Source organism: Protopterus annectens, chromosome 2.part2 (genome assembly GCF_019279795.1).
Source record: "Protopterus annectens isolate FY-2018-M chromosome 2.part2, PAN1.0, whole genome shotgun sequence".
NCBI classification, from domain to species: domain Eukaryota; kingdom Metazoa; phylum Chordata; order Ceratodontiformes; family Protopteridae; genus Protopterus; species Protopterus annectens.
The window spans coordinates 705,279,762-705,304,836 of record NC_056730.1 but is presented as its reverse complement, the minus strand read 5'-3'; the positions used below and the strand labels follow the sequence as shown (position 1 = coordinate 705,304,836).

General features: G+C 42.9%; 1 protein-coding gene across 1 annotated transcript in view; it reads left to right on the top strand.

Moving 5' to 3' along the window:
- Positions 1-25,075, top strand: part of PTPRA (protein tyrosine phosphatase receptor type A) — a gene marked incomplete in the record, with an annotated part of 4,245,980 nt that overhangs the window by 1,774,822 nt on the left and 2,446,083 nt on the right. Inside the window, 1 exon segment of the mRNA XM_044064105.1 lies at positions 20,193-20,492. Coding sequence (XP_043920040.1) covers positions 20,193-20,492 — 300 coding nt within the window.

Below are 25,075 nucleotides of genomic sequence, written 5' to 3'. Positions count from 1 at the left end.
AGTTTTTCTAGACATTGTTCACCAGTGGGGCATGTCTCAAGTAGATTTCTTTGCCTCCCCCCAAGAACAGACAGTTGAAACATTTCTGCACCAAGGACCACTTCCCACTAGCCTGGAGGGTGGGCACCTTCAACATTTCATAGAAGGGATGGTTTCTATATGCATTTCCTCCCCCATTCCCTCTCATTCAAAAAAGTTCTCCTGAAGATCAGGAACGGCAAACCAAAAATCTTGCTGGTGACTCCTTACTGGCCAGGGCAGCATTGGTTCCCCCTACTGTTGTCTGTCGCCAAGGGCAGTCACCACAAGTTACCCCACAAGGTGACCTACTCACACAGCAGAAGGGAACACTCATTCATCCTCACCTTCAGATGTTATGCGTAACACTATGGGTGATAAACTTTTAATTCCCTTCAGACACCACTACTCTGAGGACATGCTTTCAGTCCTGAGGGAGGCCAGAAAACCTACTACAAGGAGATCCTACATTCCAAAATGGGAAAGATTCTCCAAATGGTGTCTCAAAAAGCATAGGGATCCCTTTCTAGCAGATGTTCCTCTAGTCCTAACTTGTGTGTGAACTTATCAAGGCTGGCCTTTCATACTATTCAGTAAAAGTCCACCTATCTGCAATCTCTGCCTGCCTACCCCTAGACCCCCTGTCTCCTATTCAGGCTAGATGTTAAATTGTTACTGAAAGATGTCCTGGAAATCAGACCACCAAAAAAACCTGTCCACCACCTTGGGGCTTAAACTTTATCCTAGAAAAATTCACACTGGCTCCATTTGAGCCAGCCAGCTCTGCAGCACTCCAAACGTGCACATGGAAAACTGTTCTACTGGTGGTCCTTGCCTCTGCTAGAAGGGTGTCAGAGTAAAAAGCTCTCCTAGCCTCCCCACCCTACACTATTTTCCACAAGGACAGGGTGACCCTGCACATAAACCCTTTTTTTCATGCCCAAGGTGGTCAACGAACCGTCTTTAAACCAGTCCATTTACCTGCCCATCTTCTTCCGCTCTCTGTCTAATAACAGTGAGAGGATACTCCAGTCCCTAGATGTGCACAGGCAGCTGAGGTTTTATTTAGACAAAACTAAGTCCATCAGAAAATCCAACCAGCTTTTTGTATCCTTTCACCCCAGATCTCTGGGCAAGGCAGTCTCCAAACAAACCATTTCCTGCTGGATCAGGAAAACTATCCACTTTTGCTACTCCTACCATGCTAAGGACCTACTTCAGGAGGTAAGAGCTCACTCTGCCAGGGCTGTAGCATCCTCCAAAGCCTTCTTCAAAGGCCTGGACACAGCCTCCATTCTGGAGGTCGCCATTTGGTCCTTCTATACATACCTTCACCAGACACTCCAAATTGGACCACATATTCTGAGCAGGGTTTGCTTGGGCAATACTTCAGGGCTTTCTGGAATCAGCTACCTCTACCTCCACCCTTCCTTCTTCCTAAGCTGTGGCACTCTCTCACACACTAAGAATACTGCAACTTGGGAACAGAAGGACATAGAGTAAGTTGTGCAAAATCTTACCATAACCATAGATGTCCTTCTCTTCCATGTTGCAGTATTCCTTACCCCTCCTATCCCCCTTCATTCCTATTGACCTGTTTAGAGGGCATACTGGAGCACCACCTAGACTAGTGTCAGACTAGCCAGCAAATGGCACTTCACACTTCTTGTGAACATCATTTGGCTGTTGCTAGTGGACTGTCCAACTGGGCAGTTAAGTTGTGAGGTCTGTGCGTGCAGACTCCACATTTAAGGTCCCTAGTTTATGGCCCTGTGTGTGAAGTCCCACGCACCTACAGCAACCAGGCTTAAGCTTTTGTACAGGAGCCTGATGTTCAGGTCACCTGAGGCAGAGAATCCCACACTAAGAATACTGCAACGTGGAAGAGAAAGGACATCTATGGTTATGGTAAGATTTTACACAACTGTTCTTTTCTAACGGAAACATTCAGCAGAACCATTTTGATGCCCCAATAGTGGTCTCTCAATCATGCAGTGGCAGAAAGGATCTTCCCCAGGTGAGGTCAACCTTGCTAGAGTCTCTTCGCCTCACCCCTCATCAAAAGTGCAGTAGGTTTTTTGCCCAAATTCCCTTCAGAGGGAGTCACCAAGAGAGCCTATAGTTTAGATTTGGTCTCCTGTGCGCTTACTCTTCCCTACCTCTAATCCGCAAATTTCTTCAGAAAACACTGAATTTGAAGAGCAAGGTTAACTTCATTGCCCCTTTCTGGCCTCTGCAAGTTTGGTTTCCCTACCTGTGGTCTCACCTGTATCTTCCTTGGACAGTGGGACCCCATCCAGATCTCGTATCTCATCCCTCAGGGATGACTCACCTGGACATTCCAAGCCTCAAGTTGATTTCATGGTTTCTTCAATTGTAATGATGACTAGACAGTCCTGGCTTTTTTCCCCCAGTTCTGCAGTATTAATATTTCTCCAGAAACTTGTAACAAGGAAATTATACATGAGCATATAGAAGAGATTCCCCATCTGGGTGCAACAGAGACAATTGGATCCCTTTACTGTTCCCATTTCTGCTGTTTTGGATTTTCTGGTATCAGTTTTTCAAGGAGGTGCTAGTTTTTCCATCATCAAAGTTCAGCTAACAGTCATCTCTGATTATCACAGTGGGGGATTATGCTTCTCCTTTAGCTTCATCCAGACTATGTAAAGCATTCCTTAAAGGTACCTTTCTGTTTTGACCTCCAATTAAAGATCCTACTCCACCTTTGGATCTCACAGTTGTGTTACAAAGATTAGTTCAGGCCCACTTTGAGCCTTCAGGTAAGTCTGCCCTCAAATTTTGTTTTTGGAAAGCAGTTTTCCTTGTGGCTGTTACTTCTACCAGATGAGTTTCTGAACTCCAAGCACTCTTTTCAAAACCACCCTATATGTTTTTTCATAAAGATAATTACTTTACATACTAATCCATCTTTTCTACTAAAGATTGCTACTGAAACAAACCTCAATCAGGTCATAAATTTGCCAATCCCCTTTACAAAGTTTTCCAATAAGGGAGAATATGTGCTTCACATTTTGTATGTAGATAGGCCGTTTCATTTTTGTCTCCAAAGAATGAATGATTTTTGGAAAAGTGACAAACTTTGTTGCATTTGCCCATCACAAATTGGAAAAACCTGTTTCTAAAGTCACCCTTGCCAAATGGATTTCAGATTGTATTTCTTATATTTACTCCTTGAAATGTTTACCTTTGATAAGATGTCCAAAGCCTCACTCTACTAGATCTATGACATCTGCTGCTTTTTGGTCCAGAGCTTCTACTGCTGATATTTGTGCTGTGACCACTTGATCCAATGCTTGTATTTTTATCATCTCTAGATGGCAAGCCTGCTTTTGGTTCTGCACTACTGCAGAATATCCTCCCATGAGGGCTACCCAGGTTTATCCTAGGTAGGGACTCAGTCCTATTCGTTTGGGAATGAAGCTCCGCATCTGTGTTGTAGATTTTCATTCTTCAACTACCCACCCTCAAACCCCCTCTTTTATACTTTAGGAGCGACTTGATAATTTTTTTCTTGGAACCACTGTTCTTGTTTGAGCCCCTATGCTGTTCCTTTTCTTGTCTTACCTTTTTGCTTGAGTAGTTTAGAGTAACCACAAACTTGGCCTGAGGTAAAACAGTAGTAAGGGGCATTATGGGTAAGGGAGAAACTCAAGATTTGGATCCAGAGTCTGGAAGAAAAGTGGCCGAGCTGGATCCAAGGTCAGATCTAATACACATTTGTTGAGGAAGAATGAAAATGGACAACATAAATTCCTAGTTATGGTGAGTATATAACTTTTATATTTGTAAAGGGGAATGGGCAAAATTAGTAATAAATACCAGAGCATTAAGGTTTTATTAACTTAGTGCTTAGGTCCTCACAGACCTTCTAGGGTTCTAGCCATAAATGGATAAAATTCTCTGCTAGGGCTACTTAGAAAGGTTCAGGTTGATTTACAACTGCTATTCTGTCTACTTTACAATTTTGTTTGGTATTTTTGTTAAAAGTTTAAATTTCTGTGCATTGAAAGTATACCTAGCAGCTATTTCTAATTTCCACTATTGCTATATCTTGTATTTAACTTCCATGAAGTTCTGTAAAGCCATTGTGAGATGTGCCTTTCTTTTGAGGCCACCCTTCAGTGATGGTCTTTCTCCATGGGATATGAATTTTGTTAAAAGAAGCTAATACTTTTTTTGAACCAGCTGTGTTGCTGAAGTATTTCTTAATAAGCATTCTTAGCAGCAGCTACATGAGCTAGAAGAGTTCCTGAACTACAAACCCCATCTTGCCCTTTTCTGCATTTAGTCTCCCATAAAGATAGGGTGTCCTGAGATCAAACCCAGCCTTTATGCAGTAAGTGGTTTCTGAGCCGAACCTAAAATAACAATCCATTGATCTTTTGTATTTTTTTGATTTTTCCAGTAACTGTGAATACAGATACACTATATGGTTATTGATGGACAGTTGTGATTTTACATTAGAGAACCAAAGATGTTAGTAAAGAGAGACAATTTTCTTTTGCTGCAACCAGATTAGGCCAAAAGCGTGGAAAGTCGCTCTTTTTCATGTGATTATCCGGATCTAGTTAACGTTGTAAGTCGACAATATTGAATACGATATTGTCGCCATGACAATGTCGAAAGTTCAGAACATCTCGCAGGTAAATGGAAATCTCTGTAAGGGGGGCGATTTCCATTTACCTCAATGTAGTGCAGTCTCGGAGTTGGTATATTTAAGTAGGGGGGGTGTGGAGGGCTTGCCTCCCTGCCTATGCTAGTTAGTTTTTTTTTTATTGATTTATTTTTTTTTTTTTTTACGTTATTCGATATTTTACTACTTAGATCAATAAAGTTCGACCTTTATTGATTCGAGGTAGTAAAATTTCGATAACGTGATATAGACGTGATTAACCAGCTACATTTCTTTCTTTCTGCTGTGGCATCAACAGTAAAATTGCCAGACAAAGTTGAAGACTCAATCAGCTAGAGCTATATCAATTTTTATAACCTTTTTTCAGGAGTTCATCTATAAATGAAACTTGTGCTGTTTAAACATTAGCTTTACTATACACACCTGCAAGAAACAGTAAGCTGGATGTGATCTGTTGAATTAGGTTATACTTTGAAGCCATGATCCCCTGGGTATTGTCATGATTCTACTGAAAATTAATAGTTGAGGTCTCTCTCCTGACTTGAACTGGACAAGACTGAGTTATGTAGATGTGAAAGTTATGTTGTTACTTTAATGTTGGCTCTTCATAATTCATGTCCATCTACTTCAGCATCCCTTCCTACTTTCCCTGCCGATATTTCTTCATACCCCTTTGTTGAGACCTAGCTAACTGTACTATAGGCCTTTAGGGAGGTAGAAGTGTTGTTTCTCTGAGGCAGGTCACTGCTACTTTCTAGGTGGGTAGATATGTAAATAGTCTAGCCATGAGGGCAAACTCCATCTGAAGAGGGAGGGTAGTGTGATGCATTACAAAATTAAGGAGAGGGAGATGAGCTTGAGAAAGTCATAGGAATGCAAAGGGAAGGGTCACTTGAGGTGACCACTCCTACCTTGGTGTAAACAGATATTCATCGTAAAGATTTAATGCTATGTTAAGTACATAGCTTTGCATGACATTTTTCCAAAGGTACAGCTGCTGATGTAATATGCAGATGAAAGCATGTTCTTCATTTAAAATGGCTATTCTATTTTTGCTGAAAATCTGGACAGTTTTCATCTGTGTGCATGTAATTTCTCCAAAGGTAGTTATTCATTGAAAGTTGTTTGAAATTAAGTGACAAAACTGGAACTGGACAAAAAATGTTAACATCAGACCTCTGTTCAGTCCCCTACACTACTTGAGGAGTTCCCTGAGAAAGTCCACAATTATTAATGATGTTTTTCGTGTTTCATTGTTGCTTTCATTACATTTGGGTTATCTGCTTGCAGTAGCCCTCAGTCAGTTTGATTAACAAAGTCTTGGGTCCTGCGTCAGTTGCTGTTCCTTCTGTGATGTCAGGTTGTCAGGGGTATAAAGCATGCAGCCGACGCCATTACATCAGTCTTTCTTGCCGTGTGGTACCCAAACCAGAAGCAGTTCGCAAGTGCCGGATGGCCATCTCCTGTAATTTTCGATGTTCTTCGTGTTTCACTGATGCAGTCATTACATTTGGGTAATCCTGCTGGCAGGTTGCCCTCAGCCGGCCTGAATTCCAAAGTCTTGGGTCCTGCGTTGGCCGCTGTCGCCCCTTCCCTGATGTCAGGCCGTCAGGGGTATAAAAGAAGCAGCCAACACCATTTTCTTCAGTCTTTCTTGCTGCGCGGTGCCTGAAGCAGAAGCAGTTCGCAAGTGCCGGTCGGCCGACTCCTAAGATTTTCGTATTTGAGTTTCAGATCAGAAGTCTTCAATAAAGCGAAGTACCCCATTGGGGAAACTTTTTTTGTTGCTCCAGACCGATGTCAGAAAAAGTTAATAATTGTATTTCTTGTGGGAAGCAAATACCTCATAAGGATTTTCATTTTTACTGTATTCCTTGCGTAGGCCCTGATCACAACGTTTCTGGTTGTCTGTTTTGTGCTAGATTTAACCAGCACACTATTAAGCGTCGGTATGATTTTGCTTTAAACTTTTTTGGACGTGATTTAATTACCCTGAAATGTCGTCGGATAGCCATCCGACTACCGGAGTTTACAAAAAATGCAAAGAAAAAGATAGAGAAAAACAACCGAGGCCCAACACCAGCGACGAAGCTTCTCCTAAGCCAGTCGCTGGTTCTCAGTGAGGCACTTTCGCAGCCCCTGACGCCCGCTACTTTAGAGTCGCAGGCCGCTACCGGCTCCCACGTGGAGTCTGCCATGCCACTAGATACTCAAGGTATTGGAGCCTCGGATGCTAATCCCTCAGATGGGTCCGGAGACACTGAGCAGGTACCGGCTTCTGAGGGTGTATTCAGACCTAAACATCTTTACATTAAAACGTCTTCAGCTTCAAAGGCAAAGACTAAAGCACCTTCTAAAGCAAGGAAACAAACTCAAGAGCCACGTGGGCAGTCCTCTATGCCCAAAAAACAGATGCTTAAAATGGCCGAAGACTTGATTACCTTGATCAGGGATTCCCATCCCCCTCCTGATAAGAGGCCTAGGCAAGACACTGACTATGAATCTTAAGATCAGGTTTCTATTTCTTCTGATTACTCTTCTGAACATGAATATTCTCTTCCCCCCCATGAGGATTCTGATGCTGAAGAATGTGCACCATCAGCATCTCCTCCTGAGGACTATTCCTTTGGGGAAACCTTGCACACCATGAGGGAACATTTCCACTGGGAGAGCCAAGATTTTTCAGAATCTAAAAAGAGGCTCAGGGATTTTCTATTACTACCTCAGCACAGGCCTCTAGCCATTCCACCTGTGTTAGACATTGTAGATGATGTGTTTTCGGAGTCTAGTCTGACCCCTGACTCCTTACCCCAGCTGCTGTTAAACCTGATATTACAGGGTTCCTGACTCTCACAAATTTCTTTTAAAAAACCCTGCTGCTGACCCAGAAACTATATCACAGGGTCCAAAGGGGGTTAAGGCTTCCACTGCAAAAAAACCCAACCCCCTCTGACAGATATTCAAGGGCACTGGATAGATGGGGGAAAAAGGTTTACACCTCTGCAACTTTGGCTATAAGGGCCTTAAACTGTCAATTTCATATGCTTAAGTATCAGCAACATGTCATGGGATTGCTTAAACAGAAAATGTTAAATTCTGAATGTGCAGAAAACAAGGAAATGTAGGATTTATTGTATGCAGCAGAACAAGTTGGAAAACGTACTTTGCAATGCGGTTTTGATTCTTTGGAGGCCTCCTGCAGGGCCGCAGTTACGGGTTCTGTAATTAGAAGGCATGCTTGGTTAAAGGAACAAAATCTGCCTGATCATGTTAAAGTTAAATTACTAGATGCACCTTTACAGCATGATAATTTGTTTGGTGATAAGGCAGAAGAGGTGTTAAAGAAAATGGAGGACAAAGCTAAATCTACGCAAACTGTCAAAGATTTTTTACAGGTACAGCCACCTAGGTTTAGTAGACACTGGCCTACAAAAAATTGGTCCTTTCCCATGTCAGACGGACCCCAAAGGGGGGCAGACCTAGACGCCCTAGGGGCAGATCCCAGGCGCAAGGTCCTTATAGGCCCGAGCAATGTGGTGCTTCTACCTCCAAAAGCTGGAGAAGATAGATCACAAACATACAGAAAACAGTCCCAATGACTTCCCCCTGCCGGCACCAAGCACTTATCTTCTGGTAGCACCCTTAGGGGGAAAATTAGCACTTTTTGCTCAAAATTGGCACATCATAACCCAGGACAAGTGGGTTCTAAACATAGTGACACAAGGCTACAAGTTCCACTTCCATACTCTACCAAAGGCGAACAGCTGGCCAGATCTGCCAAAAAATCAATGGGCAGAGGCACAAAAACAAGTCTCATCCCTCATGGACATGGGGGCCATTCAACAAGTACAAGAGCAAGGACAAGGATTTTACTCAAGACTGTTCTTGGTACCCAGAAAGGGCAAGGCCTGGAGGCCGATACTGGACCTATCTATTTTGAACACTTTCTTGGATATTCCAAAATTCAAAATGTTGACTTTGCAGCAGCTTCTGCCCATGCTGGGCAAGAATGCTTGGCTTGTGACTTTAGACCTAAAAGAGGCAAACCTGCATGTTCCAGTCAGACAATCATGCAGAAGATACCTAAGATTCAAGGCTGGTTCAATGCATTACCAATTCTCTGCACTGCCCTTTGGCTTATCTACTGAGCCCAGGGTCTTTACAAAGTGCCTGGCACCAGTAATTGCATTCTGCAGACAAAGAGGAATACAAATATATCCTTACTTGGACAACTGTCTCATTCAAGCAGAGAACAAGGACATTCTTCTTCAACATCTGGCATTTTTGAAAAGACTTCTAACATGCCTAGGGTACACAGTCAACAAAAAGAAATCAAAACTAGTACCCTCACAAGAGATAATATTCCTGGGTGCAAGCTTGAATACAACTGCCCAGATGGCTTATCTCATGCCAGACAAAGGCAACTGACTACCTATTTTAAAAAGTTGGCAACAAAGGCCGTTATCTGCAAGAAAAATTCTGCAGGCTTTAGGCTTCATGGCCTCCTGCATCCTACTAATTCCATATGCAAGACTGCATATGAGGAAACTTCAGTGGTACCTAAAAAGTGTTTGGACTCAACATTGCCACAGCCTGGAAACAAGTCATTACTCTCATTGCCTGCCTGCAACGGGAGTTTCAATGGTGGGCAAAGGCTTGTCACCAGAACACGGGACAGCCATTCACATTACCTCCAGCCAGACAGACCTAACAACGGATGCATCAGACTATGCCTGGGGAGCCCACATGGCAGGAAGATGCATTCAGGGCACATGGCCCTCAAACCAAATACATCTACATATCAATCAAAAAGAGATGTTAGCTGTTCAAAATGCCATGACAGCCTTCAATGACCTACTTCATCTGGGACAACTACTGATAAAGACAGACAACACCACGGTCATGTGGTATATAAACGAGCAGGGGGGCACACATTCTTACCCCCTTTGCAGACTAGCCATGGCCTTGTGGGACACAGCTTTGACTTACCAAGTACATCTGCAGGCACAATTCCTGCCAGGAAAGGAAAATACTCTGGCAGATGAACTAAGCAGAAACCTCGTGGATACCCATGAGTGGAAGCTGGATCCACATGTCTTCAGCATGATAACAAGGAAATGGGGATGCCTGGGCATAGATCTGTTTGCCTCCCCTCTCAATTACCAACTAAAAAGATTCTGCACAAGGACTTATGGACAAGCATGGAAAGTGGACGCCCTATCTTTCAGCTAGAAAAACCTATCAGTATATGCCTTTCCGCCACTGCCTCTCCTCCCCAAGGTGCTCCTAAAGGTCAGACAGGAGAAGCCAAAGATGATACTGATTGCCCCAGACTGGCCACGCCAGTACTGGTATCCAATACTAAGAAACTTATCTCTATACCCAGCTTGGACCTTACCTCAAATACCTCGACTACTGTCCCAGCAAGACAATCAGATCATGCACTGCCAACTCAGGGCATTAAACTTGGCAGCATGGCGAATAATGTAGTCACACAAAAAACACCTCTCAGTAAAGCTGTGATGGATGTCATTCTGGAAGCCAGAAGGCCTAGTACTAGAAAGTCTTATGCTGGAAAATGGAAGAGATTCTGTGCATGGAAGCAGGCACAAGGAACTGATACAGTGGTACCAAATATTCCTCAGATTTTGCAATACTTAACTGAGATGCTGGACAAAGGCCTGTATTTTTCTTCAATAAAAATTCATGCCTCTGCCATTTCAGCTCATTACAATACAGAGCCACCACTTTTTTTTCTCACCCTTTATTAAGGCAGTACCTCAGAGGAGCCAGAAATTTAAGACCCCCCCCCAAGGAGACTACCAGTACCTGCATGAGACCTCAACTATGTCTTGGAAAAGCTCACCCTGCCTCCTCCTGAGCCAGCTGCTACTGCTGATATGAAGTTTTTATCTTGGAAAACAGCACTGCTCTTAGCAATTACTTCTGCAAGACGAGTTTCAGAGCTACAGGCATTCATGGCTGTGGAACCTTTCATCATTTTTCATCCAGACAGGGTCTCCTTGAGGACAAACCCAACATTTATGCCTAAAGTAGTGTCCAGTATGGCTCTTAACCAAGCCATCCATCTGCCAACCTTTTACCCAAATCCACAGAACAAGGGGGGGGAGAATTCTGCATTCTTTGGACGTACACAGACAGCTTAGATTCTACTTGGACAGAACCAAAGCTTTCAGAAAGACAGAGCAATTACTAGTGGCATATGCTGCAGGATCACAAGGGAAGCCTATCTCAAAGCAGACTATATCTAAATGGCTAGGCCACTGCATTCGTTTCTGCTACTTACACCATGGCAAACCAGTGCCTAAGGGCATTAGGCCTCATTCCACCAGAGCTGCAGCCACCTCAGCAGCCTTCCTCAGGGGAGTTCCAAACACAGACATTTTAGAGGCGGCTACTTGGAGTTCAGTACACACCTTTACAAAGCATTATCATCTGCCACTCTACTCTAAATCTAGGGCAAGCTTTGCCACTGCAGTTCTGCAGGGCCTCATAGCCACTCCTCCTGCTGTCTAGTTCCAGCCTCCCAACCATAGCTTTTGAGCCTCTACCCAAATGTAATGACTGCAGCAGTGAAACACGAAGAACATAGTACAGTTGTGTACACTTACCATAAATGTAGATGTTCGAGTGTATTCACTGTTGCAGTCCAGGTTAACCACCCGCCTTCCCCCTTTTTTCTTTTGGATATGATCTTTCCTTCTCTGTTTTATACTACCTATGTGGGGTATTTGCTTATAGATGAAGGTAAAATTTATATTGGTGTATTTCTGAATATATATATAAAATTTGGCTTCCCTTTTTTGGGGGCACCTGACATCTGGGGCAAGAAAAACTGAAGAAAATGACGTTGGCTGCTTCTTTTATACCCCTGACGGCCTGATGTCAAGGAAGGGGCGACAGTGGCCGACGCAGGACCCAAGACTTTTGAATTCAGGCCGGCTGAGGGCAACCTGCCAGCAGGATTACCCAAATGTAATGACTGCAACAGTGAATACACTCGAACATCTATATTTATGGTAAGTGTACGCAACTGTACTTTTTCGAGTTTCAGAACCGTAGTCTTCAACTAAAGCTAAGTACCTTGTTGGGGAAACTTTTTCTTGCTCCTTCCAGTGTCAGTAAAAGTTAATAATTGCATTACTTGTGGAAAGCAAATACCTCACAAAGATTTTCATTCGTACTGTATTCCTTGCCTAGGCCCTGACCACGACGTACCTTGCTGTCGGTTTTGTGCTTTATTTAATCAGCGCACTATCCGTCGTCTGTATATTTTCGCCTCTAAATATTTCGGTTCTCGGTGTAATTATCCATAAATGTCGTTGGTTAACCATCTGACTACCAGGATTCCGAACAAACGCAAAGATAAAGACAGAGGCAGGCCGCTGAGGTCCAAAACTGCCGACGATGCTTCTTCTAAGCCAGTCAGTTCACCGGTACTCAGAAGCTTTCGCAGCCCCTGATACCCGCTACTTCTGACTCGCAGGCCTCTACTGAGACCCACTTGGAGTCCGGTATGCCGCGAGATGCTTCATCTGTGGAACCTGCGGATGTCTCTACCTTGGATGGGTCCGAAGCCGCTGTGCAGGCACTGGCTTCTGAGGGTGTATTCAGGCCTATGGATTTGCATATTAAACCAATGCCTCCTTCTTCATTTAGGCCAACATTTCAAACCATTCTTAAGAAACTGATGCCCAGACCGCATGCTCAGGCCTCTATGCTTAAAAAACAAATGGTAAGAATGGCTGAAGATCTTATAACTCTAATCAGGGGAAGCCACCCCCCCTTCAAAGAGACTTAGGACTGAAGTTGTTTATGAATCTTCTGACCAGGATTCAGATTTTTCTGATTATCTGGATTTGCCCTTATCTACTTATGAGGATTCTGATGCAGAGGACTCTATTCCCTCTGCTTCCCCTTCAGAGGATTTTTCTTTTGGTGAGACCTTACATACTCTAAAGGAGCATTTCCACTGGGAAAGCCAGGGTTTTCTGATTCAAAAAAGAGTTTTAGGGATTTCTTATTCTTGCCTCAGCATAGGTCTTTAGATATACCTCCTGTACTAGACATTGTTGATGATGCCTTTTCAGAATCTAGTTTGGCCCCTGGTTCTTTGCCTCCTGCTCCCAGAAAACCTGATGGGTATTACAGGGTTTCTGATTCACACAAGTTTCTTTTTAAAAATCCTATTGCAGATCCAGAGAGTATTTCACAGGGACCCAAGGGCATTAAGGCTTCTACTGCTAAAAATCCTACCCCCCCTGATAGAGACTCCAGGGCGCTGGATATATGGGGTAAGAAGGTTTACACTTCTGCAACCTTGGCTGTTAGGGCTTTAAACTGCCAGTTTCATATGTTAAAGTATCAACAACACGTTATTGGATTGCTTAAACAGAAAATTATGTTGATTCTTGACTGTGCTGAAAATAAAGAATTACAGGATTTAATGCATTCTGTTGAACAGGTTGGAAAACATACTTTGCAATGTGGATTTGATTCATTAGAGGCCTCTTGCAGGGCTGCTGTTACTGGGTCTGTGCTCAGAAGACATGCTTGGCTTAAGGAGCAATCTTTGCCTGATCATGTTAAAGCTAAATTGTTGGATGCTCCCTTAAATCAGGACTGCCTATTTGGCAACAAGGCTGAGGAAGTTCTTAAAAAGATGGAAGATAAAGCTAAATCTATGCAGACTACACGTTCAGCCTCCTAGATTTAGTAGGCAGTGGCCCTCTAAAAATTGGTCCTTTCCAGCCCCTTCCAGGTCTTCTCAAGCCAAACCCAGACAAAGCAGAAACCCTAGGTTTCAGTCACAAGAGAGAGACAAAACTAAGCAGTGGGGGGTTTCCGCACCAAAATCTGGGAGTAGTAAGACTCCTCCCATGGAAAACTGTCTCACTGACTTGCTTTTAAAACTTCCAAGCACTTCCCAATTGAATGCTCCTTAAGGCGGAAAGATTGGTCTGCAGGCCAAAAACTGGGAACTCATTACCCAGGACAAATGGGTTTTAAATATAGTGTCCCAAGGATACAGATTTCACTTCCACACGTTACCAACACCAAGCGGGTGGCCAGATCTACCCCCAGTTCAGTGGACAGTGGCCCAAAATCAAGTACACTCTCTTTTAAACATGGGGGCTATTCAGTTGGTACCAGAAAAGGAAAAGGGACAAGGTTTCTATTCAAGACTTTTCCTGGTACCCAGAAAAGGCAATACATGGCATCCCATCGTGGACCTTTCTACTCTAAACACCTTTCTGGTGATTCCAAAATTCAAGATGCTGACTCTTCACCAGCTGCTTCCTGTGCTAGGCAAAGATGCATGGTTGGCAACACTAGACTTAAAAGAAGCATACCTGCACATCCCTATCAGGGAGTCTTGCAGAAGAATTCTACGCTTCAAAGCAGGCTACATGCACTGTCAGTTCTCTGCACTACCCTTTGGCTTATCTACTGCACCCAGGGTATTCATAAAGTGCCTAGCTCCAGTCATTGCATTTTGCAGGCAAAGAAATATTCAAATGTACCTTGGACAAGTGTCTAATTCAGGCAGAAAGCCAAGACATTCTTTTGAATCATCTGGCCTTTGGTCAAAGGGTACTGACTTGTCTGGGGTTCACCATAAACAAAAAGAAATCACACTTGGTACCCTGTCAACAAATTATATTCCTGGGAGCAAGCTGGAATACAACTTCCCAGATCGCTTTCCTAACACCAGAGAAACGGATTCATTTGACAACCTACTTCAAACAAGTGGCCACAAAAACCCAATTATCTGCAAGGCAAATACTGCAAGCCTTGGGGTTCATGGCCTCCTGCATTCTTCTAATTCCATATGCAAAGCTGCATATGAGGAAACTACAATGGTATCTCAAATGCCTATGGTGACAACATTCACAGGATCTAGAAGCAAGGATTCCTATCATACCTTGCCTACGCCTAGAGTTCCTTTGTTGGGCAGAGGCCTGCCACCAAAACAGGTGACTACCATTCACATTACCCCCTGCCGCCCAAATCTTAACAGATGCATCAGACTATGCATGAGGGGTTCACCTGGCAGGGAAGTGCATTCAGGGCAAAGGGAACCCAAGTCAAATGCACCTGCACATAAATCAAAAGGAAATGTTAGCTGTACATAATGCTCTGACAGCCTTAAAGGGTCACATTCTTCCTGGACAACTAATGGTAAAGACGGACAACACCACTGTAATGTGGTACATAAACAAGCAGGTGGGGGTACACATTCTTACCCCCTCTGCAGACTAGCCATGGCATTGTGGAACACAGCCTTGAGCTACTAAGTGACTACAAGCTCAATTCCTGCTAGGGAAACTAAATACACTGGCAGACAGACTAAGCAGAAACCTCTTGGACCCACACGAGTGGAAACTGGAACCAAGGGTTTTCAACATGCTGACAAGCAAATGGGGGAGCCCAGATATAGACCTGTTTGCTTCCCCCCCAGAACCATGAACTGGACAAATTTTGCACAAGGATTCCCCACAAACTAGCTTGGAAAGTGGATGCTCTGTCCTTCAGCTGGAAAAACCTATCAGTTTATGCCTTTCCTCCTCTGCCTCTGCTCTCCAAGGTACTACTAAAGATTAAACAGGACAAGCCAAGGACGATTTTAATTGCACCAGACTGACCTCGCCACCACTGGTACCCACTCGGTGTGTCACGCTTGGCTCCATGGCACTTGCCTTAGACTCCTTCCCTGTTGGTTCAGCAAGAGAACCAGATTCTGCACCCTCAGCTGCAAACCCTGAACCCTAGCAGCCTGGCTATTTACCTAATCTCCCCTTAACTATCCCACAGCAAATCACTGATTGATATCATTTTAGAGGCAAGGAGGCCTTGTACTAGAAAATCTTATGCTGCAAAATGGAAAAGATTTTGTGCCTGGAACCAATCTCAAGGAATGAACGCAACAGTGCCCAATTTACCTCAGATTCTACAATACTTGACTGAGATGCTTCATAAGGGCTTGTCCTTTTCCTCCATCAAAATTCATGCCTCAGCCATTTCAGCTCATTATAGCACAGAGCCTCCCCTCTTCTCTCACCCACTGCTCAAGCAGTTCCTCAGAGGGGCCAAAAATGTAAGGCCACCCAGGAGAGCTGCAACTCCAGCCTGGGATCTTAACTTTGTCTTGGAGAAACTCACTCTTCCTCCTTTCGAGCCATCTGCTACTACAGACCTAAAATTTACTTCCTGGAAAACAGCTTTCCTTTTAGCAATCACTTCTGCAAGAAGGGTATCTGAATTACAGGCTATTATGGCAGTGGAACCTTTCATCATCTTTCATGCGGACAGGATGTCCCTCAGAATCAATCCCTCCTTCATGCCCAAGGTGGTATCCAGTGTGGCTCTTAATCAGTCCATTCATTTGCCTACCTTCTTTTCTAACCCACAGAACAAAGGGAAACGGATGCTGAACTCTTTAGATGTGCACAAACAGCTTAGATTCTACTTGGACAGGACTGAACCTCAAAGGAAATCTGAACAACTGCTTGTGGCATTTGTTGCAGGGACAGATGGGAAAGCTATTTCAAAACAAACCATTTCAATATGGCTAGGCCACTGCATCCATTTCTGCTGTAAGCACCATGGAAAACCTATCCCACAGGACATCAGTCCCCATTCAACCAGGGCTGTATCTACCTCTACAGCCTTTCTCAGGGGCGTCCCTATTAGGGACATCCTAGAAGCTGCTACCTGGAGTTCTGTACATACTTTCACCAAGCATTATCATTTGCCAATTTTCTTTAAATCCAGAGCAGTTTTTTCCACTGCAGTCTTGCAGGGCCTTATAGCTGGTCCTAATTCTGTTCAAATTCCTCCTCTCAACCTTAGCTTTGGGAATCTACCCAAATGTAATGACTGCAACAGTGAAACATGAAGAACATAGTACAATTGTGTACACTTACCATAAATGTAGATGGTCGAGTGTATTCACTGTTGCAGTCCTGGTTACCATCCCTCCAGCCCCCTTTCTTATTTTGGCTATACCTCTACTCTTACTATGCTCTAAAAGCTTTTTGGTGTATTTGCTTTTTTTTTTTGTTGGAAGTATATCCTTGTATTTATAGATTTCATTGCTTCCCATTAGGGTTGCACCTGACATCTGGGGCAAGAAAAACTGATGTAATGGTGTTGGCTGCATGCTTTATACCCCTGACGACTTGACGTCATGGAAGAAGGGACAGCAACCGACTCAGGACCCAAGACTTTGTTAATCAGGCCGACTGAGGGCTACTGCAGACAGATAACCCAAATGTAATGACTGCAACAGTGAATACACTCGAACATCTACATTTATGTTAAGTGTACACAACTGTACTTAATCCCACCAGAAATGTCAGGTGACAAATCCGAAGTAGCCTAGAAATAATACAGTGTAATAGTTGCTGTATTGAGTCCCTTTTCTCTGTAAATGTAGCTGAGATATGAAAGTCTATAACACGATAGTGACAGATTCTTTTAAACCGAAAACCTGGTTTAGCATTCAGTTTAATTTGCTCCTGCACCAATCTTTGTCTTACTAATTGTTTTCCCCTGTAATATCAAATACTTATGATAAACTATCAATTTTCCCTGTTTCACCTTCAGTTTTGGTATTTCCCCAATTCCTGTATTTGTTCAGAACGCTCTGACTCTTCTAAACTCCTAACTCTAAACTCATTACTTGTATACTGTTTCCAACTTCCTGTTATGGCTGTACTGTCTCTTTTCACACTAGCATGTAACTTTCCAACTTCCAGTGTTATGTCTTTGCAGTAAATGCTCACTTAACTGGAACTCAAGCAACTAACAAAAAAAAAAAAAAATTGAAGAAATAAAGTACAGTTTTCATGTTTTGCACTTTCTGTCCCCCCCAGAAACATAGGGTCATAGGTGTTTACTAGGCTAACGACCGCAAGGGCATTTTTAAGCCTAGCCATGTATCCCACATCTCTGACAAGTTCTGATACCCTTGATAAGTGTAAGCATGGGCCTGGGAGATGAACCATTTACAGGTTACCTGTTTGCATTAGTGACACAGGTGCCAAACCAGGGATGAATTTCAGGTTTCCTATCCCGTTGTCCAAGTTGCACTTGAATTGGATTAGGGAGGAACTCTGCCTTACATGGATGGGGAGCTTATTCCATAGAAGGGGGTAGTCTGTAGGATGCATACATCTCTCTCCAGTGGATCTTATTTATATCACAGGCAAGTCTCAAGTCTTTAGAATGGGTAATTCTGGCACTGTTTGTTTTGTGGATATGCAGAAGGTCCATCAGAGTGGGGTCTGACAATGCATTGTGTGCCAGGCATAGATCTCCCTTCAAAAGCCTGTAGGAGACAGAATACAGGGATAGGGCCTTGAGGCAGTCTGCTTCGGACATACTACTTATGCCCTGTATTCTTTTAGTGAGGAACCTCTGTGGACGTTCCTGTTGTTGGGATATGCCTGGTTAGGTACATACCAAAGGGGACAATTGTATTCAATGATAAGTCTGATGAATGCCGAATACAGTGGAACAATGACTTCCTTGGTCTTGGATGCCATACCTTTGTTTATAAGTTGCGCAACATAGAATGATTTCCTTACCACTGTAGACACGTGATGATCAAAGGCTAGATTACTGTGTGTCCCAAAGTCCCTGACGACTGGGTCAACTCCAAGGGGTGTGCTGCCAAAATGATTACCAGGGGTGGATGACTTCCCAAAGGATGCTGTTATGCATTTCTTGGCATTTAGTTTTAGTCCATGACTCTGGCACCAGTTGTTTGTCTGTGTCAGCCCCTCCTGGAGAACATTTGTGTCAGTGTGAGATTCAGTGACAGCTCCTAATTTGCAATCATCTGCAAATTTAATCAACCAGAGACCACTGAAGTTGACCTTGACTTCTAAGAAGTAAATGCCAAAAAGGAGCGGTCCAAGGACTGATCCCTGAGGGACTCCACTTGTGACTGGCCTTTTTTGTAGAGGTGGACTCGCCAAGTGTAACTTCCTGGGTCCTGTTAGCCAGTTGACTATATCCACCATGTGACATACGGGTTTGTTCCCAACCTCTTGAGTTTGTCAACATTGCCCCAGTGGGGTATTGTCAAATGCCTTGGCCAGGTCAAGGTAGGCAGTGTGAATGATTTTGCCCTCATCCATTGCTTTGCTTCTCAAAGAAGTCCACCAGGTTGAGTAGGCATAATCTGCTCTTGACAAATTCAAACTGGGTTGCGTCCAGTGTCTGACGGCTTACTATTTCTCTATTGAACCTTACGTTTTTAGAGTTCAGAGTTTTAAAAAGGAAGATGGGAAATACGTTCCCTTTCCCCCAACCTGAGAACAAGACATACCAAACAAATAGTATAGGGTACAGTATTAAGCTTATTTTTAATAGTAACGCTCAAGCAACCAGAAACTACAATTATCCGGCCTCTACTAATCCTTGTGGGTACCGATTAACTGAGAGTTGACAGTACTAACAATTTTTTGACTTTCTGTAGTTCATATGCATTGATCTAGAATTTCGTATTACTTTGTCTTAATAGCAAATGCTACTTGCTGTTGTATGTGTATACCTAAATGTGTTATGACTGGTAGTTATGCACACACACTGGTTATTGCATGGAGCTTTACTTCTTGGGCATCTGCTGAAAATAAGCTCCAGTCAGTTGGACTACACTGGTAAATGGAAATAAATAAGTGGCCAACTTCCTGCAAATGCATGCAGTTTGGAGGGAGTGCAGGTTATTTTGCTGTCTTCATTAAAGCTTTCATTTCAGTAAATTGTGTGTGTGTGTGTGTGTGTGTGTGTATATATATATATATATATATATATATATATATATATATATATATATATATATATATATATATATACACGCGCGCACACACACGTAGATGCACATATATATAGATATGTGTATGCACACACGTTCATACGTACGTACACATATGCATGCATACACATATACACGCATGCATATCTATAAATATGTATAGGTTTACCAGAAGATATTGAGTGTGCGTAAGGGACAACTGTCTAGTCAACTAGGCAGTTGATCGACAGGCTTGAATGATCGACAGTCCCTAGGGAGGGAAATATTCCCTTTCGACATGGATTGTGTGATCTTGGAGTTAGTATATATAATTAGCAGGGGTGTGGGTGTTACATCACCCAAAATGGGGGGTGCAGGGGGCTTGCCTCCCTGCATAAAACAATGTATGCTTTGTTTTTTTAAGGATGCAATTGCATGCACCAAGGCTGTTTCTTGGCGCATACATTGTACAGTGTTAACTTCCGTATTTTTGACCCACTGTTGTCGATGTTGCAATTGGCTTTGGGTGTTTTCATTATTTTCTGGTACATATATATAAATAATAGGTGTATGTGAATATATATTTATTTACAGCAGCAAAGTACAGTATGCTCTGTGTACCTTACGTGTGTATATTGTTTACAGTTTTCACACTTTAAAAAAATTACTTATAGACTTTTAACTATATTTAAGTTGTAGAGTCATCAACTTTGAAAACGGCGAGTAGTGGAACCTCACCTGAGAGCACTACAGGTACAGGAAAAAATGAAGCTGTCACTTCCACTGCTGCCACTATTACAGCTGGAAATACCACCCAGCCACCGTACACTAATGGCAACTCTACAAATGTGACAGCACCAAATGCAACTTTTCTTAATATAGCTACATCAGGTACAATAATTACAGCAGCCACAACAGCCTTCATGACACCATCTGGAAAGCAAGAAGAAACATATGTCACCACTGTCAGTGAAGATACTACCAGCTTGAACGGTAAGACAATTTTTGTTGTTTTTTGTGTGTGCGTGTGCGCATGTGTGTTTTGCGTGCGTGTGCACGTGCGTTTGTGTGTGTGTGTAGTATTTTACAGTGGAACAGCAGAATATCTATTTGAGAAGTTTTTTTTTCAGTTGTCCAGGAACTGGAAACTGTCTAGTCAACCAACAAGAGGTTCTCCAGTTTGATTTTCAGCTGGGATGCCTTCTGTGTGAAGTCTGCATGTCCATGTCTTAATGGGTTTTCTCTGGGTGCTGCAGTTTCCTCCCATCACCTTAAAAACATACAGTAGACTGAACTGGTAATCTTCCAGTTTGCCTGTGTGTGTGTGTGTGAGTGAGTAAGCATGTGTATTCTGTGTTGTATCTGCACTCTACCCAGAATGTACTTCAAAGACTTTCTCCACACTGGCTGTTAGGATAGGCTGTGGCATACCAGTGACCTTTGTTATAGTGGGTTGTCAGAAAACAGCTGAATGGATGGGTAGTCAGCAAGAGTCCAGCACAGTGTAAAAGCTTGAAGAGATACTTGTGTTTAATAGGCCAGAACAAATGTGCACTGCATTTGTAGAATATATTTCTGTTATCCATTACCATTTTTATGACAGTTTATAACAGTAATCATTTCCCTGATATAATTTTGTGCTGCCTGAAATAATGACTTTTGTCCAACATACAAGTTTTTTTGTGTATTTTCTTAATAGTTTGGGTGTTTGATTCTTTGCAACCATTATGCAGTGCATACAGGAATAAAATCTATGTCTTATTACTTCTTACTTGCCATCCCCTGACATTTGATTTCCACCACTTTAAGCTACTGATTATTACAGATCCCATGTAACCTACTAAATATTCCACCCAGAAGACTTGCTTATAGTAAAAAAATAATTTTTCCATGTCTACAGATAAGCCCTTAGTTACTGCTTGCTATCCATGCTCTGCCTTCTGATAAAGCCAGCAGGGCAAGGGACGTATTGAGGAAAAAGGTTTGTATGTCCCCCACTCTGGCCTTTTTGAGCTCAGAATGATCAGACTGAAATGACACGTACTTGTCTATCCTCAATTTAAGTAAAACTTTGTCACCCTTGAGGAACCTGCTAGTAAACAAGCTTTATCTGTGGTGGCTCAGGCTTCCTAAGTAGCTAGGCACAACATGTTAAATGCACATGTGATGCAGTGTAAGGTTTCTCCAGGGCAACTGCTACAGGTTCTGTGATCAGGAGGTATGTGTGGTTAATATTCTTAGCCCCTTCCAAAGGATATTAACTTTCAGCTCATAGACTTTTCTTTAAGCAAGGACCTTTTGTTTGATCAGGAAGGCTTGTAGACAGAGCTTTCTTTTTTTCCCAAGATATCAAAGGAATTACCCTGCAAAACCAACTTCCTTTACCTTTAAGGAAACCAGGCCTTCTCATAAGACCAAGAAAATATGTAGGAAAATTTCCCAGAACAGACCTGATAGGGAATCTCGATCTGGGAGGCTTCCTTACCCAGACAAGTCCACCTAACTACCTTCTGGTCTGAGGATCATCTCATCCCTAAAAGCTGTTTATTCATCACTTTAGACAAATTGATGCTTTGACTCCTCCATGAGGAGTACAGAATGACATGGAAAGAAGTTCCTCCTTAATTGACATTCCTCCATCTCCACAAAATCAGATTTAATTTATTTTATCCCATTATTCAAATCTTGATAGACCAAGGCATACTAGAGAGCTAGTGCTTCCAGAATATGCAGGAAAAGGATTATATTTCAGGCTGTTCCTCTTTAAAGGAATATTAGGGGACTGGAGACCCGTTCTGGATTTCTCCACCCTCAAGACCTTTCTCATTGTTCAGTCTTACAAGATGTAGTCCCTACACACTCTACCTCCCTTTATCTTTCCTCAAGCCTTCTTAGTATCTTTGGATCTAAAGCATTCCTATCTCCGCTTTCATATTCACCCAGCCTACAGGAAGTTAATTTTTTTTACTCGCTCATCACACTTTCAGCTTTCTGCTTTGCCTTTTGGACTCAATAAAGCCCCCCAGAATCTTCGCACATTGCCTTGTCCCAGTAATGTCTTACTGCAGGACTCTTGGAATCCAGATATTCCCTTATTTTGATGGCCTGTTGACACAAGCTCCATTTCAGCAAATACTCTTGCCTAATCTAAGGTTCATCATTGCTGTCCTTCAGGTGCTGAGTTTCACATTCAGTCTGATGAGTAGTCAACAACAAAACCAACCCAAGACCTAGTTTTCTTGGGGTGCAGATTAGACACCAAATTTGTCCAGGCCTTCTTGCTGCCAGACAGTGCAAAGCCTAGCTAGTTACTTCCTTTCTCTCCTCACTCTTCATTCCTGTACCACAGTGGAGTTCTTCAAAGCACTGGAAGTTATGGCCCCAACCATCCCTATGGTCCCCTTTGCCAGACTTCTTATGAGGAAGATTTAGTGGTAACTGAAATCCTCCTGATGTCCTTCCCGCTCCATGGACAACACACTGGCTCCTCTTCTGCCTTGCCTAAAGAAGGACATTTTGGATGAATATCATAAAACTCAGCAAAAGTCGTCCCTTTAAACTGCTGGCACCACAATAAGAGCTATGCACAGACACATCAAACAATGGGGTGCTTGAATGGGCAACCTGAAAGTTCAGGGACAGTGGACTATAAATTTAAGACCCAAGCATGTCAGTGTAAAGAAGAAAAGGGTACTTATAGAAGCCCTGCAGGCTTTCTCCCATTCTTGGAAACGAGATGCATTTATTCCCGGAAAAAAACAATGGCCATAAACAAGCAGGGGGGCACCAGATATTAACAACTGCACAGGCTGGTTGTTTTGGCATGGGAGCAGACCCCTCTCTCCAACTAGTTTACATTGCCTCACAGAAAAGTGTCCCGGCAGAATTTCTAATCAGATGAAGAGAAGTTTCCCACAAGTGGATTTGCAACAGGGATATCTTCCTAGACAAATGGGGGTAGGGCACAGCTCTTTGTCTTCATAGACAGCATACAACTCCCTCTTTTTTTGCACCAGGACCTACTGTCCTCAAGCTTGGAAAATGGACAAATGTCCTTCCATTGGAACAAGAGGTTCTTGAATGCCTTCCTTCCAATCCCCTCCACTTCCCCAGGTCTTAAAGATCCAAATGGAATGCCCAAAAATCATACTGTTGCCTCCCTGTTGGCCAAGGCAGCAGTGGTTACCCCTTCTTTTCCACCTTCCGCAAGGGCCATGACCCAATGCTTCCTTCATCAGTAGGTTTGCTCACACTACAGAAGGACTCACAATTTCATGGCAAAATGTCATCCCTCAGTCTGACAAGTTATATGTTATGTTCCCTTTTAGACAGTAATTATCTGAGAATGTGCTTAAGGTTTTCTAAGAGGTAAGAAAACCTGCGATCATAAAATCTTGAATAGCAAAATGGAAAGGATTTACTATATGGTGTCAGCCACCAGGAACTATTTCAGGCTAATACTTCAGTGCTCTTATTTGTTTGAGCTGTTGCAGACTGGCTTGGCATACTCCTTCATTAAGGCTCACTTATTGGCTATGTCTTCCTGCATACCTCCTGGGACCCACTGCTTCTGGCTAGAGTAGATGTCCAACCTGCTTGAGACCTCAGCCTTGTGCTGGAGAAGCTCACTCGCCTAACTTTCAAACAAGCAGCTTCTGCTCCTTTCAAATTCTGTGTTTGGAAAACTGAAAGCTGTTCTAGTATGTCTCACTTTTGTCTCATGAGTCTCTAAACTATAGGGTCTTATAAAAAAACCCTCCCCTTCCTTATTTTTCATATGGACAGTGCATCCTTAAGGGACAGTACCTCCTTTATGCCAAAAATACTTAATGAGCTGTCTTTGAATCGGGCCAAAAATATTTCCACTTTTTCTCCCTTATTTTATGGATTAAGGAAGAATTCTACATTCCTTGGATGTGGTCAGACAGCCAGGATAAGACTAAGGATATTCACAAATCTGACCAGTTGCTTGTATCTTCCCAAGACTCCAAGTTAGGAAACCCAAGTTTCAAAGCAGACTGTTAACTGAATTTCTAAATCCATTTCGTTTTGCTACACACTGCATGGCAAAACCTTACCCCCTCCAGAAAAGGCTCATTCTTCTTCTTGAGCATTGACCTCAATGGGAGCCTTTTACAAGGATATGGACTATAGAACAATTTTAGAAGCAGCTATTTGATCTTCTTTGCTTTCTCGTACCACTCATTACAGAATAGATGCCTTTTCTAGATCCAAAGCCAGTTTTGCTAGGTCAGTCCTCTGATTAATAGATAAATCTCTCAACTTCCATCCGTCCATCCATCACTCCTTATCCAACACATCTCTTAAACTTTGGAAATCACCCAACAGTTTGGAATACTGCAGCAGTGATCTAAGACAGAACATAGTACTGTTGTGTAAGAAATCAGCTTAACAGTAGATGCCCTACTGATAACTGTTGCAGTATTTCTTCTCTCCGTTCTTTCCCCTTTTTGATTCTTCTCCCTTTTTGCCTCAAGGTGTCTTGCTGTCTTTCTGCCTCCCCTGTCTTAGGTGACCAGTTTGTCTCTCAGGCCTCTTCAGGCTTTCTGGCTTGG